Here is a 17,336-nt window from a genome sequence, read left to right as displayed (position 1 = left end):
TTTAGAAGGCCTACTAAACTTTCATTTGCAAGATAATTTATTGCTAAATTAATGTAATGATCTGTAAGGCAGAAGAGATCTTGTTATTTTGATCTGAATTTGTAGCCATTATAAGCAAGAGTTAGTGTTTTGAACTTATCATATGTATAAGATTCAACTCCTGAAGTATCTCTTCCTCCCAGAGTGAATATAATTAGAGAAGGATAAACAAGCTTGTGAAACAAATATGTCTATTTAGTTGTGAGATTAAAAGTCAGGAACCTCTTTTGTTTAAGGCAGTACAGTTATGTTAGTAAAGAGCAATAACTTATGGGCTATCTTGTCTTATGGTTGAAATGTAAAGTTTGAATAATCTCAGTAATGGGTAAAGAGATTTGGAAAGATAAAAGCTTTGATTGAAAATACGGAAGGCAGATAAGAAGGTCTGTGGACAAATAGGAGTCATGCAAGCCCCTCTTGTCCCTGGGTAGCTGCTCTGGGTACCTTTGTGCCAATTTCAGACAGTTTAAGTATGCGGAGAGTGTGTGAAGAAGTATTTTAAGAAGAAAGAAAAATTATGTAATTTGGCTTGATAATTAATTCAATTAAATTTGAGATGGCCCTATCTGAAGGATACCAGTGCCCATATTTACCCTACTTCTGGTCATTTTCTTCCTATTCTTTTTTGGCCCTTGTTCACTTAATCTCCTTGCCAGATTTGTCTACTCCAGGGCTTAGTGCCCTCCACTTATAGATGACCACTCAGGATGGATATCACCCTCTAAGACCATGACACATTACCCTCTGGACCTGACACTGGCCAAGTTCCAGATATGCTAGCTAAAGAACGGGATCTTTACAAAGATCCCCTTGAACGGGACTCCCTCAAGGCAGAGACAGCTCTATGTCCAATCTCAGCAGGAAGCAGTTTCAAAAGCTGAGACCTTCATCCCTTACCCCAAAAGATTTGGGATCCCATTTGAAGGGGGAATGATGGGTGCTTGTGCTGAGACCCCAGTCCTAAGACCATATATTGTTGAATCATTCTTTGTTATGTATTTTGTCATCTAAAACAAGTGTACTCTCACATGTTACATCTTAACATCACACTCCCCACCATACTACCAGTGAAAGAGAGCATGGTATGATTCCTAGTGGGAATAGGGACAGATCTGGGTAAATAGTATAGATCTTGAGACCTTAGCCAGCAGACTGCACAGTGCTAGAAAAGATGTCACTCAAGCTTTGACAATTAATGCCCAATGGTTACCCACAACAATTCTACCCTACCATGTGTTAAATTATCAGAAGGAGTCTTCCTGATTGTTCACTTGCTAACTAATTTGAGAAGAGATATAAATGTTTCTAAACTGTTCAGTCAGGTTGTTTGTTCTCCACAAAACATATATACCTTGATATGGAAAGAAAATGTGTAATAAGACAATTGAGTTTGCAAACTAAAAAATTATGGTGTGACATGTCTTCCCTATACATACCAAAGACCAAATGGATTTCATTATCATTTAAGAACTTCAAATGCAAAGATACTTACTGGATAGGAGTTATAACGCATTATCTGATCTTTTCATCTCATGTGATGTGTTCATTTTGTTATTTCTTTTGTATTGTTATTTTGTTATACTTTGTATATATGGAATTATGTTGATCATTATAATAATACTCATTTTTTTTTTTATCGGATTGTATTACTACTAGCAACGGTAAAGTGTGAACCATGATCAGTAGACAGTGGAAACTTTCTCTATTGGATCACTCATCCAATCTCTTGTGATAGAACCTTACACCTTGTTTCTAATTTCTCTATGTTCTATGCTGCTTAAAAGAAACTGATTTTCTATTTCAGGGTGATGACCTTTCCTGAATCAGTGGATGATATTAGTCTTTCTTGGGTACTCACTTCTTTACCTTTACCTTCTACTTATATATCTTTATTCATGTTTTCTAAGGAAGTAAGAGAGATGATAATTAAGAATCAGCAATTTCTAAAGATACTAATTATCACTGATATTCAAATACAAGTTGCCCCCAAAGTCCCTTCAGCCTATGTAATAAACATGTCAGATCTTGGGGCCAAATGAAGGGCTAATGAAATATGGAGATTTTCCCTATACACTTATAGGCCTACATGACTACATATGTTGTCCTTTCTCCTTGGAACAGTGGCCAAATTCCCAGGACTGAAAGGTCAGCTTATATCTGGCTGATTCTTCTTCCTTGAAGGATTGGTCACCTTTCAAGGAATATGTGTAATCAATCCCATGCCCTTTTGAACACAAACATTTTGCCATATCAGTCATGAATGTCTTGCTCCTTTGAACTCTGGCGCCGCCCAAAGCCACAACACATCCTGCACTGAGTCAGGAAGAGCCCTGCTCCTGAGTCAAAGGTCACCAAGCCAAGGGTCATGTAGTCTCTGGCGCTGAGCCAATCAGGCGCTAAGTCACACCAAGCCAATTCCTTTTTTGTTTGAAACTGGATATAATCTGAAAAATTACTATATTCTTTGGAGTCCCACCCAGGATTTTTCCCAGCTAGGACTCTATGGGCGGAAACAAAGGAACTCCCCAGCACATGAATCCAGATGCTGGTCCTTCCCTGGTTTGATAATGCATGTAAATGTTTCTACTACTCCACTAAGCTTTACCTTTACCCTTCTGTATTTCTTTAATACTGCTTTATATTGTCCTTATGTGCAGAATAAATGGGGTGCAGCTTCCCATTCGGTGTGGAGCAGTCATTCTACTGCGCAATCCAATCCTGAAAACAGTTTAAAGCAGCTGCATGCATCTCCTTAACCATGCACCTCCATGTAAGTTCTTGCCTTGTGTGAGTTCTCCATAAAATAGTTTTTTTGGCAAGGGTACGTTTGACATTTAAATGCCGTGGCCAGCCCAACAGAGTTGTGCTCTCTGCAGTAGAGTTTGAATGCTTGGGAGTTCAGCGTGAGAGAGGACCTTGGCATCTGATACCTTCTCCTGCCAAGTGATCTTCAGAATCTTCCTAAGACAACACAGATGGCAGCGATTCCATTTCCCACCATGGTGCTGGCAGACAGTCCAGGTCTCACGGGCATACAGCAATGAGGTTGGCACCATGTCTCTGTAGACCTTCAGTTTGGGAGACAGCCTAATCCCTCTTCTCTCCAACACTTTCCTTTGGTGTCTCTCAAAGGCTGAGCTAGTTCTGGCCATGTATGCATCAACCTTATCATCTATGTGGACATCCCTGGAAAGCACACTGCTAAGGTAAGTGAACTTATTCACAGAATTCAACATGTCTCCGTCTGCTGTAACAGATGGTTCAATGTGCGGATGGTGTGCTGCTGGCTGGTGGAGAACCTGTCTGCTTGGTGTTGATAGGATGAGGACCCCCCAAGTCCTTTTCAGGGCTGCTCATCTGCCTTTGGTGTCCACCTGTCACCCAACTCTCACCTGTGGGTGTTCAATTAGATATGTATACAATGTATGTGTGTGTGTGTGGGGGGGGGGACAGGAGAAGCAGCTGACACTTGAACCTCACTCTCACCTGAAATGATCAATGGAGGTAAGAAGAGATACACACACAAAGTTGGGAATAGAAGCACATTTCATTCAACAGGAAAATAGCAGGGAAGGAGGAGAAGAAAAGTTTATGGCGATATTAGCCCTAAGTAAAAAAAACTCTGAGTCAAGATGTAAATAGATATTTATAGCTTTTTGAAGAGGCAAAGAAGGGGAATCTGAGGGGGTGCCCTTAAATCGGGGAAGAGCTGGACAAGTTATAGCATGTGAATGCATCAAAATACTACTGTGCTGTAGGAAATAATGGAGATGGTTTCAGAAAAACTTGGAAAGAATTTTATGAACTGATGCAGAATTAGGAAAACAACTGATACAAAGGCAACAATACGGTAAAGAGAACCAGCTTTACCAGAAGACTCCTGAGGAAAGCTGCTGTGCACCTCCGGAGAAGGCAGGAGACATCTGGACTTGGCCAATGCTGAAACTCCTCTGGCTTGACTATCAGTAAGAGCGCCTGTGTTTTTCTTTCATTCTCAGTTTGGGCAGAGGAGAGGAACTGGGCTAAGGAGGAGAGAAGGGAGACTTTTGTGGGTGGGTGTGGGATGGCCTTCCATCAGCCCCCTGCCGTGTGTCTTCCAGGTGCTCCAAGATTTCTTACCCAAATTCTGTCACCTTGCTGAAGATGTTAACAATTAGAGTGATCATTAGACCGTTCTTTGTGTCTGACAGTTTTTCTGAGAGATGGCCGTGGCTTAGGCCCCCCTTCCCTTGCTCTCTTAGCTGAGAAGCCATGTTGGCTTGGGGGTTTCTGTCTTCGTCAGTGGTACCCAAACATTAGAAGGTATGGAATCAAGCCCATGGCTTCTTGCACTACAAGAGCCACACACTGAATCAGGCCATGGGTCTCTCAGGACTCTTGGCAGGGTGGAGTTGGAATGCTCAGATGCCATGTCTCCTGAAGTGGATTTTAACAGAAAAGTCCCATATGGATAGGGCAGCAAGGTGGCACAGTAGAGAGTGTGCCAGCCCTGGAATCAAGAGGTCTTGATTTCAAATCCGGCCTCAGGTACTTACCTCATGTGTGACCCTGGGCAATTCACTTAACTCTGTTTACCTCAGTTAGTTCATCTGTAAAATGGCAAACACTCCAATAACCCCAGAAAACCCCCAAAAGGGTCACAAAGAGTGGGACACAACTAAAAATTATTCAACAACCACCCATATGGTCAAAGACTTCCCCCAACCTTTTAGTGGAGATGAGTATTTGTTATGAACAGGATGCTGTTTATGTTGTTCTAATCTCCTTCCACAAAAAGGCGTCGATACACAGGAGGTCCCAGGCCTGCCAGGAGTCCTGGTGCCATCAAATGTGCAGCAAGAGCTGGCAACACTTTCCTGCCAAGGCATCGGACCTAAACTTCTTGCTGTTAATGGACATTCGCTAACACGTGGGGTCAGTCAAATCTCTTGCTTCACATCCTCTTGTGACCCGCATGTCCAAATAGAGGGCTTGTGACAGGAGAACAAAAGGCCTGGGATGGCACAATGCACCTCCTGGCAGCATGCATGAATCCATTACACGAGCCTAACACGGTGCTCCATCACACAGCTCCAACTTCTGCCATGGTCCCAACAGTAAGATATTCTCCAGGAGACAAACGTGGTGGACCTAAGGATTCCTCTTGCTCTGGATTATATGACTTCGTAAGAGGAGGTGGAAGAAACCAAGTTCACCAGTAGATGGCATCACCTTGGGGCTTCTCCCTCAGTGCCTGGGGCCTCCATGCTCCAGAACATTCACCAGCGGTCTTCTTACCTTGCAATATCCTTCAGTTAAGCTGGCACACTTCCCATAAGGTTTGCCATAAGTCATCACCTCATGGGGAGAGAGACTCGCCTGTTGCTGCATCTGTATAGGAAGCCTTCTCAAGCCAGTAGACTCTGCCAGACTCTTGTCCTACACTTGTGTAACCTCTGAGTACCCAGGATCACCTCAAGGAAGCATCAGACTATAACCTTACAGAAGGGAGTATGTGAGAGTTGCTATTGGAATTAAACTAAGAATTAAAATCAGGAAATTCCAGTTATCAGGGGCTAAGGCATAAGGGGCTGAGAAACTGAGAGGCCCTCTCTCTGAAACAATCAGACTTTATGATTATAAATGTGGCTGTCAAAAGAAATGAAACGTCGGCTGAGACAACATAAGAGGAAATTAGGGAGAAAAATATGAACAGCCTGTCTCCAGCACTACCAGAAAGAATGGAAGACAGACATACCTGTGGGCCCCTTCAAGCTCCAATTCTGTATCTCTGTAAAGCAGTTTTCTGATTTTAATTTAGTTTTGCAAAAATGATTCTCCATAAGAAAGAAATGTCTTCCTTTACAGTATAGCATTAAACAGGTCATCTCACAATCACTCCCTGAATTATCCTGTTCATGTTAGCTGACCTCTGACCTTCAGGTTTTTCCTGCCACCTTCAACTGAACCATTATGCTGCTTAACATAAGGACTGAAGTATAATGGCAAGCTACTGAAGATAAATAAATATTCCACAAACAGTTTACTATAATTGACCTTTTATTAAAAAAAAATTAATTACAGGGATTGATTTCCAGTACATCTCATTTTATAAAAAGTACTGTATATATCAAACATTTGTAATGAATCAAACATCACTGTTAATTCCCTTGAAGAGCTGCTTGTTTATTTGTTTTAAAAGTATTAGTTCCAATTAATAGGGTATATTCTACAAAAGAAAATTTCCATAATTGATTCTGGCATCAGAAAACTTGATTAAAAATTTCTAAGCTCTCAACAAGCATTAAGAGGGTTTATTGCTGTATTGCAGAAGAAAAGATAGTGCTAGCACGTTTTGTGTGATGGGCATTCTTTGGAAAAACTCGAAGTATAAAAATCATCTTTTGAACTGAGGGTCATTCACAGAAAATGGTCCTAGGTATTCAAATTTCACATTGCTCAAGGGCCACAGGCTCCTTGCTGCAGACGTCTGTATTTTAAACAGCTCTTTAAAGGAATAATATGCACTAACAACATGTTTTCCTTGCTATAATATCCATAACTGAAATGAATAAAACGTGGAAGACAAACATTGTCACACTGTGCTCCTCCTTAAAGGACATTTAACAAAAGCACACTTGGCAGCTCGTCGGTGCATGAGAAGCTGAAAAAAAACACCTTTTTACAACATGATCAAAAGAAAGTTATAAATTTTTTTGAAATTGCACTGTTATTTAAAACACTTCCCCTCCAGTCAAACCCACTTCTCAGAACAGTTCTTTCTCAGCTGGCACAGGCAGTCAGGTCTAATTGGCAACCTGGGGGGGCCCTTCCGGGATGAGTGAAGTAAAGAAGGTGGTGATAAAGGACCAGGCCGAAGCCATGAGCCCAGGCTGGGGCCCAGCACCGGCATCCTCCCCGGCATCCTCTTCACTCTCATCGTCAAGCCCATCATCCATCAGATGCTCCTTTCAAACCAAACAAAAACCATATTTGTGAGGGACTCGCCCTGCTCAGTTTTCCCTGGAACCCAGGAGGGAAGATGGAAGAGTGTGATCTGAATCTCCCTTCCATGGAAAGTAAAGACCATGAACCTGGGTGGCTGCACACCCCAGCCTTACAGAAAGAGGTGAAGAAGAGTCCATGCTTGGGACTCAAACAGGGAAGGCTGAGACCTTGAAGGGACCCATCCAGGTAGTACATCCATTCTCACCGCGCACAACCTGCTGGGCTAGTCTAACCTCAGGTCATGAAATTAGGAGGAGGAAACCAAGCTGCCCTTTCTGAAGCTCATGATCTTCTATCCTGTGGTTAATCCAGACGCAAGGTAGAACAGGGAAAGAAAAAACCATGAGAGACCTAACAAGCCTCTGGGCCAACATACCATTTCTTCAAGGTCTGGATTATTCCCATTCTGCCCATCGTGGTTCACATCGGCATTATTGGGGGCCTGTAGTTGCCCTCCTTCTTGTCTAAAGGGAAGCCATCCAGCTTGGTGTCTATTCAGCAACATAAGGAGAAAAAGAATTAGAAATCAGAAATGGCTGTACCATCTAATAGTGGGTGAAATTACCTATTCATGAATGAAACAAGAAATCCAGACAATTTCCTAGTGGTATCTAGGATCAGTGCCACGGCTGACACTTCAGGCCACACTACACCCCCCAAGGGATTCTCCCTAGAGGAGAAACTGTGGTCTGAGGGCCCATTCCTATTTTTAACTACTGATCAGCTCTTCTGAAAGCACACTAGCTGTGCCCAAAGGCCCAGGAATCTTCTCCATATCAGTGAAACTTCAGGAACCAATGAAAGGTCATCTTGCCCACAAAAATTCTGGTTCTACCTGCAGGGCTTATGACTGAAAGTGCCATTTGCAAAGGGCAGACTTTGCCCAGAGCTCACTGAACAGCCTCAAGTCCTTGGGCCGTTGCTTGCCTGGGCCAGGACAGAACCAAGAGCACCCAGTAGCTCATCAGACAAAGGAGCTCTGGTGGAGGGGGAGACACTTTGTTCCTGCCCCTCAGATAAGCCCCAGACGGAGCTTGACCGGTGAGGGTGAACGTGCACACTCAGAATGAACTCTACTCACAGGTAGACCAGCAGCATGGCTCCCATGACCATGACAAACCGGCTGAAGGATGAGTAGAAGTACACAATACTAAGAAGGATAGCAGCTCTAGAAAACGTGTACATCCAGTCCAGCCAGTCTCGATTCAAGTCCTCTTCATTGGCCACAGGGCCTCCCTGTGCGTTCATCTGCACGTTGGGATTCAAGGCTCGGTTTTCCTGGGCCCCTGCATTTGGGCCAGGTGGGGTCTCATGTGCAGGGACATTGGCCAGGTTGGGAGCCTGGGCGGCAGCAGGTCGGGCTGGGTCAGTATTGGATGTTGCCTGGACAGCAGCTTGACTGAAATAATAAAAAGAAAGATAATTAAAAAGAAAAGTCATAATATTTTGTTTGGTCTTTTTTTGCCTGAATACATTTCACAGGGAAGCAATTATTGTGAATTGTGAAAATAAGAGAAAAGCAAAAATAGTAATAACATCAATAAAATTGTGTCCCCCACCCTCAGGGGCAAGAAAACTGCATTGGCAATCCCAGTAAAGGCCAGAGATTTAATGAGTCTGCACATTATTAAGTCACTCTCATTATGTATTGTGCCAGGCATTGATGGAGATCCCCGATGAAGAGAAAGCATGGTGCTTGCTTTCGCTGAACTTCCATTATGAGAGTGGGGACTTTTCTACAAATGTAAGAAAACAGTGAAAAAGTGCTTGATAAGGTCTAAGAGGAGGAAGACACCACAACTTAGGGTGGGGCTTGAAGGCCATCAGTGAACAAGGCTTCCAGGCAGAGGAACAGGAAGGGAAACATTCTAGAGCCAGGAAGAGCTGGCAAAGAGGCACAGGAGGAAAGAGGAGGCAGGGGCCATGCTCCCAGATGACACAGGACCTGGAATGCCAGGACCAGGAGTCTGAATTTAGCCTCCAAGGCAAAAGTGACCTCCTTGAGAATATTGAGGATTCCAAGCAGAGCAGTGGCCTGACCAAGGGCGAATGGTAGGGCAGAGTAACTGTTACAAAGGATGAACTGGGAGCCTAAGTTGGGGAAGTTGGATATGGATGGTGAGTCAACAAAGGAGACTAAGAGCAAAGGAAAACCAGAGCTGACATGTTACCGAGTATCCAAGAAGGGAGAGAGCATCCAGGAGAAGAGAGAGAAGCGGTCATCAGACTGCCAAAAACACAAAATACCTACTACCCAAGCACCCTTGATACAAGGGCAGACACACTCACTAAATGCTCCTTAAAGACATGCACAACGAGGGAGGAGCCAAGATGGTGGAGTAGAAACAGGACTTAAACACGGCTCGGCTTCCACGTCCTCTAATACATGTAAAAAATGTAAAAACTTTAGAGCTACAGAACCCACAAAATGACAGAGAGAAACAAATCTCCCGCTGAAGGAAGCCCGGCAGGCCGGCAGGAAGGCTCCATCGCAGGGCGCTGGGAGCCAAGGGCAGTCCCAACTGAGCCAGGGTTTTAGCCCCAGGGCAGTCCCAACAGAGGAGGCTGGAGCGGACTTCATCAGAGTAAATCACCAGCAGCTGTGGTGGTTTCCAGACTTCTCAATCCACAGATGCCAAGGACAAAGTAAAATGTCAGTGTGGAACTCTGTTGGAACAGGGGGACCGTGGTCCGGCTGCTACCCCTGGAGTTAAAGGGGCGGAGGCACAGTGGCTGTAGCTGCTTCCAGAGCTCCTGACCTGCAGACTGTAGGGGGACCAAGCGACCATTCAGAGAGTAACTACTCTTGCTTTGACCTGCTTGGATCCGGATCATGGTCTTGGGTGGTGGTCCTGGGGTGTGTGACCAGTGAGCCACACAGCATGTGGGGGCTGTAGAAAGAGAGCCCATCTAATAGCTCCGGCAGCTGCAAAATCCCCAGTGATTTGGGACACAGCTCTCTCCATTTTGGAAGCAGAGTTCTACTGTGGCAAAGAGCTCACAAGTCAAGTAACTGGCTGCCATTATGAGCAAGCAACAGAAGCACAAACAGATGACAGAATCCTTTTTTGGGGGACAAAAAGGATCAAGTCACGGAGTGGGAGGAAGACACTGAAGTCAGAACGCCTGCATCAGAAGCCTCCAAGAAAAATATGAATTGATTACAGGCCATGGAGGAGATCAAGAAGGATTTTAGAAATCACTTAAGAGAAGTGGAGGAAAAATTGGGAAGAGAAATGAGAATGATGCAAGAAAATCATGAAAAGCAAGTCAACAGCCCGCTAAAGGAGACCCAAAAATACAGTGAAGAAAATAACACCTTAAAAAAAAAGACTGGGGCAGCTATGTGGTGCAGTAAGTAAAGTGCTGGCCCCGGAGTCAGGAGGACCTGAGTTTGGTTTCAGCCTCAGACACTGTAACACCCACACATAAAAAGTAGCCGTGTAACCTTTGGCTAGTTACTTAATCCCAATTGCCCTCCAACAGGCAAAAAAAAAAAAAGACTAACTCAAATGGCAAAAGAGGCCTAAAAAGCCAGTAAGGAGAAGAATACCTTAAAAAGTGGAATTTCCCAGATGGGAAGAGAATAACTCCTTTAAAATTAGACTGGAGCAACTGGAAGCTAATGACTTTATGAGAAATCAACATACTATAAAACAGATCCAAACAAATGAAAAAATAGAAGATAATGTGAAATATCTCACTGGAAAAAACACTGACCTGGAAAATAGATCCAGTAGAGATAATTTAAAAATTATTGGACTACCTGAAAGCCATGATCAAACAGGAGCCTGGAAATCATCCTTCAAGAAATTCTCAAGGAAAACTGCCCTGATACTCTAGAACCAGAGGGCAATATAGAAATGGAAAGAATTCACCAATCGCCTCTTGAAAAATATGCCAAAAAGAAAACTCCTACGAATATCATAGCCAAACAGAGTTCCCAGGTCAAGGAGAAAATATTACAAGCAGCCAGAAAGAAGCAATTTGAGTATTGTGGAAACACAATCAGGATAACACAGGATCTGGCAGCTTCTACATTAAAGGATTGAAAGGCTTGGAATATGATATTTCTGAGGTCAAAGGAGCTGGGATTAAAACCCAGAATCACCTACCCGCAAAACTGAGTATCATGTTCCAGGGAAAAATATGGTCATTCAATGAAATAGAGGACTTTCAAACATTCTTGATGAAAAAACCTGAGCTGAACAGAAAATTTGACTTTCAAATACAAGAAGAGAAGCATGAAACAATAAACAGGAAAAAGAAATCAGAAGGAATTTATTAAAGGTGAACTATTTACATTCCTACATGGAAAAACGATAATTGTAACTCATAAGACTTTTCTCAGTATGAGGATAGCTGAAGGGAATATATATGCAGTATATATATGTATATACACACATATATGTTTGTATAGGAGGATGTATGTGTATATAAGTATACATGTGAGTGTGGGCATATGTATGTTCATGTCTACATAGACAGAGGGCACAGGATGAGTTGAATATGAAGGGATGATGTCTAAAAAATAAAATTAATATGTGAGAGGAATATATTGGGAGAAGAAGAAAGGGAGAGCCAGGATAGGGTAAATTATCTCCTATAGAAGAGGCAAGAGAAAACTGTTACAATGGAGGGGAAGAGCAGGAAGGTAAAAGAGAATGAGTCAACCTTATTCTCATTGAATTTGGCTTAAGGAGGGAATAACATACACACTCAATTGGATATCTTACCCTACAGGAAAGTAGGGGGGAGGGGATGAGAGGGGAGATGACAGAAGGGAGGGCAGTTTGGGGGAGGGGGTAGTTAGAAGCAAACACTTTTGAAAAAGGACAGGGTCAAAGAAGAAAATGGAATAAGTGGGGGTCGGGATAGGATGGAGGGAAATATAGTTAATCTACCATAATGTAACTACTAAGGAAATTATTTGGGTAACTACGCATGTACAATGTATATTGAATTGCTTATCTTCCCAGTGGGCGTGGGTGAGGAGGGAAGAAGGGAAAAAATCTGGAACTCAAGAGTTTTAAAAACAAATGTTTAAGAAATTGTTTTTTTACATGCAACTAACTGGGAAATAAGATATACAGGTACTGGGGTACAGAAACCCATCTTGCCCTACTAGAAAGTTAGGGAAGTGAAGGGGGAGGATATAAGAGAGAACAGATTAGGGGAAGGGGTATTCAGTAGGTTTGCTATTTTGGAGTGGGGAGTAGGGGAAAGAAAGGGAGAGAAAAAACTAACTCAAAATCTTGTGGAAAACTAAAAATAAATAAATTTAAAATTAAAAGAAAGAAAAAAAAACGCACAACCTATACGGAAGAACGTTCGGTGCTTGTAGCTGGGCTGTGCCATCTAATAAAAATAACAACGCTACCAAAACGAACATACTCACTTAGTGTTTTATGCAACTACCCAACAGATACTGTATAAGCTGGACAAAATAAAGAGAAAATTCATTTAAAGAAAGATGGGGAAGAATGAAGGGCAGACCTTCCAGAGCTCAAACTAAGTTACAAATCGTCAAAACCATGGGGTATTAGTTTAAAAGCAGAAAAGTAGAGCAACAGAAAAAATCAGACATAGAAGAATAAAAAATAACTGACCCCAAAAACCCAGTTGGATGACCCTTAAACAAATTATCTAGGAAAGAACTGCTGGGAAGACTGAAAAGCCAGCTGGCAGAAACTAGGTTTAGACGGATATCCTATACCACCTACCTCCAAAAATTCAAGAGATACATGACCTGATTTATGAAGAATCATATAACGGCTGGAGGGACTCCAGAACAGCAGCAGCTGTGGCCTTTTCCAGAATTATCAACACCGATGCGAAGGACAAAGTGAGAGGTCAGTGCAGTCTGGACTTTGGGACCTAGTACTTGGGAGCGCATGGCCTTTGCCCCTGGGGTGAGAAGCCACTGAGATGCTGATGCTGGCACATCCAGCCAGTGCCACATGGCAGCTTCAGCTCCTGGCCTGCAGACTGTAGGGGGACCAAGCACCAGTCTGAGGGGTAATTGCTCTTGCTTTAACATGCTTGGATCTGGACTGCAGTCTAGGGTGGAGGTCTTGGGGCGTGTGTCCAGCTTGCCAGAGCTTGTGAAGGGCACAGACAGGGCACCCATCTAATACCTCCAGCAGCTGAGAAAACCCCAGCATTTGGGACAAAAGCTCCCCTGTCTGGTGACACAGTCCTACTGTGGCAAAAAGCCCAGGGGTCAAGTGACTGAGGGGCGACATGACCAGGCAAAGAAAACAAAGCAGACAGAAGATTCCAACATTACACTCTTATTTTGGGGACAAAAAGGAGCAAAGCATGGAACAGAAAGAAGACAGTGAAGTCAGAACTCCTGCACCAAAAGCTTCAAAGGAAAATATGAGCTGGTTACAGGCCATAGAGGACCTTAAGAAGCAGATAAGAGAAGTGGAGGAAAAATTGGGAAGAGAAACGAGAACACTGCAAGAAAATTACAAAATGAGAGTCAACAGCCTGACCGAGGAAAATCACACCTTAAAAAGTAGACTAACTCAGGGCAGCCAGGTAGCACAGCGAGTAAGAGCACCGGCCCCAGAGTCAGGACGACCTGGGATCGAATCCGGGCTCAGATACTTACAACCACACACAGAAATAACTGGCTGTGTAACCTTGAGCATGTTACTTAACCCCAATTGCTTTAAAAAAAAAAGACTAACTCAAATGGCAAAAGAGGCTCAAAAAGGCAATGAGGAGAAGAATGCCTTAAATGCCAGATGGAAAAAGAATCTCAAAAGCTCAATGAGGAGAATCATTGCTTCCGAATTGGATTGGAGCAAATGGAAGCTAACTACTTTATGAGAAATCAAGATGCTGTTAAACAGATCCAAACAAATGAAAGAATAGAAGGCAATGTAAAATATCTCATGGGAAAAACCACTGACCTGGAAAATAGATCCAGGAGAGAGAGAATTTAAAAATTATTGGACTACCCAAAGTAAGAATCTAGAAATCATGCTCCAGGAAGTTCTCAAAGAAAACTGCCCTGATGTTTTAGAACCAGAGGGCAAAACAGAGGTTGAAAGAATCCACCCATCACCTCCTGAAAAAGATCCCAAAAAGAAAACTCCTAGGAATATTAGAGCCAGGTCCCGGAATTCCCAGATTAAGGAGAGAATATTACAAGCAGCCAGGAAGAAACAATTTGAATATTATGGAAACACAATCAGGATAACCCAGGATCTGGCAGCTTCTACATTGAGGAATCCAAGGGCTTAGAATATGATATTCCGGAGGTCAAAGGAGCTGGGATTAAAAGCAAGAATCACCTACCCAGCAAAACTGAATATCATGTTTCAGGGGAAAATATGGTCATTCCGTGGAATAGAGGACTTTCAAGCATTCTTGCTGAAAAAACCAGAGTTGAATAGAAAATCTGACATTCAGATACAAGAAGCATGAGAAGGTAAACAGGGAAAAGAAACCATAAGGAACTTATCAAAGTTGAACTATTAACATTCCTACATGGAAAAACAATAATTGTAAGTTATGAAACTTTTCTCAGTAGTTGAAGGGAATAGAAATATGTATATGTCTATATATGAAGGTATATGGGCATATGAATACATAAAAAAAAAAGATAATCCCTCCCTCCCTCTCACCCTGTGTGTGTGCTGACTTTGAGTGGCCATGAGAAGGAAGCATGGTGCATGTTGGATTTTTGCAAAACGCTGGTTAATTCTGCTCAAAAAAATTTTTTTTAAATTCTTTATTATAATGGATGGCTCTGAGAATGAGTGGGAGGAAGGAAACAGTGGAAAATTGAGGTACTGTAAAAAAAATAATCAATTAAAAGAGATAGTGTCCATTAGTAACTTTGGAAAGAACCATGTGATAAGACTGAGAGCCAGACTACATTGGGTTAATATGATAACAGAGGGAGAGGAAGACATACATGTGTACGCCTCTATGCACATGTATGTGTCCAGTACCTACCCTAATGGGCGACAACCTGTAAAGAACAGTACATACCAAATACTACATCCAGTGTAAAGGGAAGACACTGGGAGCACAGGAGGGATGGGAAATGCGAGGTCTTGGAAAAGCCAAAAGGTGGGATTTGAGCTGAATTCTGAAGGAAGCCAGGACGGGGAAGAGGCAGAGGTGAGGAAGCCAAGTCTCCCGGATGTGAGGCTGGGAGATGGAGTTTCCTGTGTTTCCTCTCCCCATCTTCATCCTCCCAAGATCACCTCAGCTCTATAACTCAGACCTGAGAGATCACATGAGCCCAGAAGCTCACACCTCTTGGTCCTCTTGGCAAGCGGGGCCCCTCCCTCCCTGAGACTGGAGAGTGGAGATTCTCTTCTCCCAAATCTCCGTTTAAGGAGGGAGCTCAGAGGCCAGCCAGCTCTTCATTCCTTACAGGGCAGGCCACCTTCTTCCTCAGGAGCTCATTAACTGCTTCACTTCACCCCTCTCTCTTCTGCATCCTTGTGTATGGCGCCTTCCTCATTTGAGTGGAAGCTCCTTGCATGCACTTAGTAGGAGCTTATAAAAGATCACTGACTTACTGTCACTGGGTAGGAGAGAATGAGGGGGGTACAAGGTATAAGAAAAGCAAAGGGAGGAAGGAGAAAGGCATGAAGAGCTCTACATGCCTTGAAGATTTTGTATTTGTGGTGTGTGTTGGAGGGCACTGGAGTTTTTCCCAAGGGGGATGAGATTGGAACAGGATTTTAGCACATGCCGAGATCATCTGAAATGGAGGCAGCTGCGGAGGAGATGCCAGAGACCTGCTTTTGGGAGAAGGCATTCTTTGTTGGCTACCATGGGGTTGGGAGAACACAGGCTCTCTCTTTGGCATGTGCTCACAGTCATGCAGTGAGCAGGGAGGAAAGACCTTTTCTTCGGCCTTGTGGCCCCAAGAACCAGGCTTGGGGTTTGGGTCTGTTTGATTAATCTTCTCAGTTCTAAGTGTAGATGTGGGGCACTCAACCCAGAGAGTAAAGACGTGATCTTGGTACCCAGGATTCCAGGCCAGATGTTGCAGCCACACCTGCAGGGAAGGGCCATGCTCAAAGCTGGAATCCCTGGACCCAAAGATGGGAAGGAGAAACTGGACTTGAAATTGGGTGGGACTGAGGCTATGTAGGAATTGAGTTAAATCCTCCCCTAGAGTCTGGGAGGGGAGAAGGGAAATCCCTCCCTGGTGCTTTTATATGTTTACTCATGATACTTCTGAAGTAAATATTACTTTGTAAAAGCTAAAAAACAAAACTAAAAACAAATAAGCAAACAAGCAAAAACCACAATCCAATTCAATGAAGCCTTTACGAACCATCTCCACTGCACATGTGACATCCCAGACAGAAAGCCAGGCCTGGGTTTAGGAAGATCTGGGTTCCAGTCTCACTGCTCACTTTGTCTTCTTAGGGAAATCCCTTAACCTGTCAGTGACCCAGGCAACACACCATGTGTAGACCACGTGTGAAGCGCACTGCTAGAGGGAGATCCTCTTACTAAGTTCTCAAACATCAGAGAACTCACAGGACTAAACACCAAAAAACCATGTGAATGGCACTAGGGACAAACAAAAAGCCCCAAGGGTGCCAGCCCTCAAAACACTTTACCTCCTACTGAAACAAGGTAGATGGGAGGGGAGGGGAGGAGAAAAGGTACACAGCCCCATCTTACCCATCTCGCAGTGTGGCTTGGCGTCACACACCAGAAGGGCCTACTCCAGTCCACAAACAATCTTCTAGAGATAACTGAAGTCTATCCCAGGTTCTAGGGGTTCCTTGAGGGCAACCAGGTGTGATAGTAATGGAATGTGGAGATTCCCCTGTATTGGGCTTGGTTTTCAAATTGATTGTGTTAAAACCCACCTGTGGGATGGACTTGTTGATGTGAAAAGAAAGTCCTGAACTGGGAGGAGCTGGTGACGTAGATTTGGAGAGACAAGAGAAAGGCGGAAGAACTTTTTGGAAGCAGCACCTCGTGGAGAGAGAGAGACTAAGAGAATTGCTGGTGGCCGTTTTGAATTGCCCTGGACTTTTGAGACCTGCCCCCTGAGCTGCCAAGGACTGAGGAGACATGGCTGTTTTGCTGGTACTTTGTCTGTCTGTTTTGATGTTCTTTTGCCAGATTTGTCCACTGGTGAAAGACAGTCCTGTTGTTGAAGAAGTCCTGGAACCTGGCTTTTGGTTAAGAAGCCCTGAGACTGTCCTGCAGACAGAGAGTGGATACTGTCCACTGGTGAAGGACAGTGCTGTTGTTGCAGGGGTCTGGAGACTGTCCTGCAGACAGAGTGAATACTGTCCACTGGTGAAGGA

General features: G+C 43.6%; 1 protein-coding gene across 2 annotated transcripts in view; it reads right to left on the bottom strand.

Moving 5' to 3' along the window:
* Positions 1-3,684: 3,684 nt before the first annotated feature.
* HERPUD2 (HERPUD family member 2) overlaps positions 3,685-17,336 on the bottom strand; it is a 46,810-nt gene continuing 33,158 nt past the window's right edge. The window contains exons 6-8 of one of the 2 annotated variants that reach the window (XM_069084418.1): positions 8,108-8,425; positions 7,403-7,517; positions 3,685-4,061 (exon numbers count right to left, since the gene is read on the bottom strand). In XM_069084418.1, the coding sequence (XP_068940519.1) occupies positions 4,002-4,061; positions 7,403-7,517; positions 8,108-8,425 (493 nt within the window). In that variant the 3' untranslated portion in view covers positions 3,685-4,001. Of the gene's footprint in view, positions 4,062-6,060; positions 6,987-7,402; positions 7,518-8,107; positions 8,426-17,336 lie in introns of those variants that run through there. The other variant, XM_069084417.1, reaches the window with a different exon arrangement.

This window comes from Petaurus breviceps, unplaced genomic scaffold (genome assembly GCF_028583685.1).
Source record: "Petaurus breviceps papuanus isolate PSGF00001 unplaced genomic scaffold, PetGlider_PUasm1.0 174, whole genome shotgun sequence".
NCBI lineage: Eukaryota > Metazoa > Chordata > Mammalia > Diprotodontia > Petauridae > Petaurus > Petaurus breviceps.
Note: the sequence above shows the minus strand (reverse complement) of the source record. Positions and strands in the feature narration are given on the sequence as shown.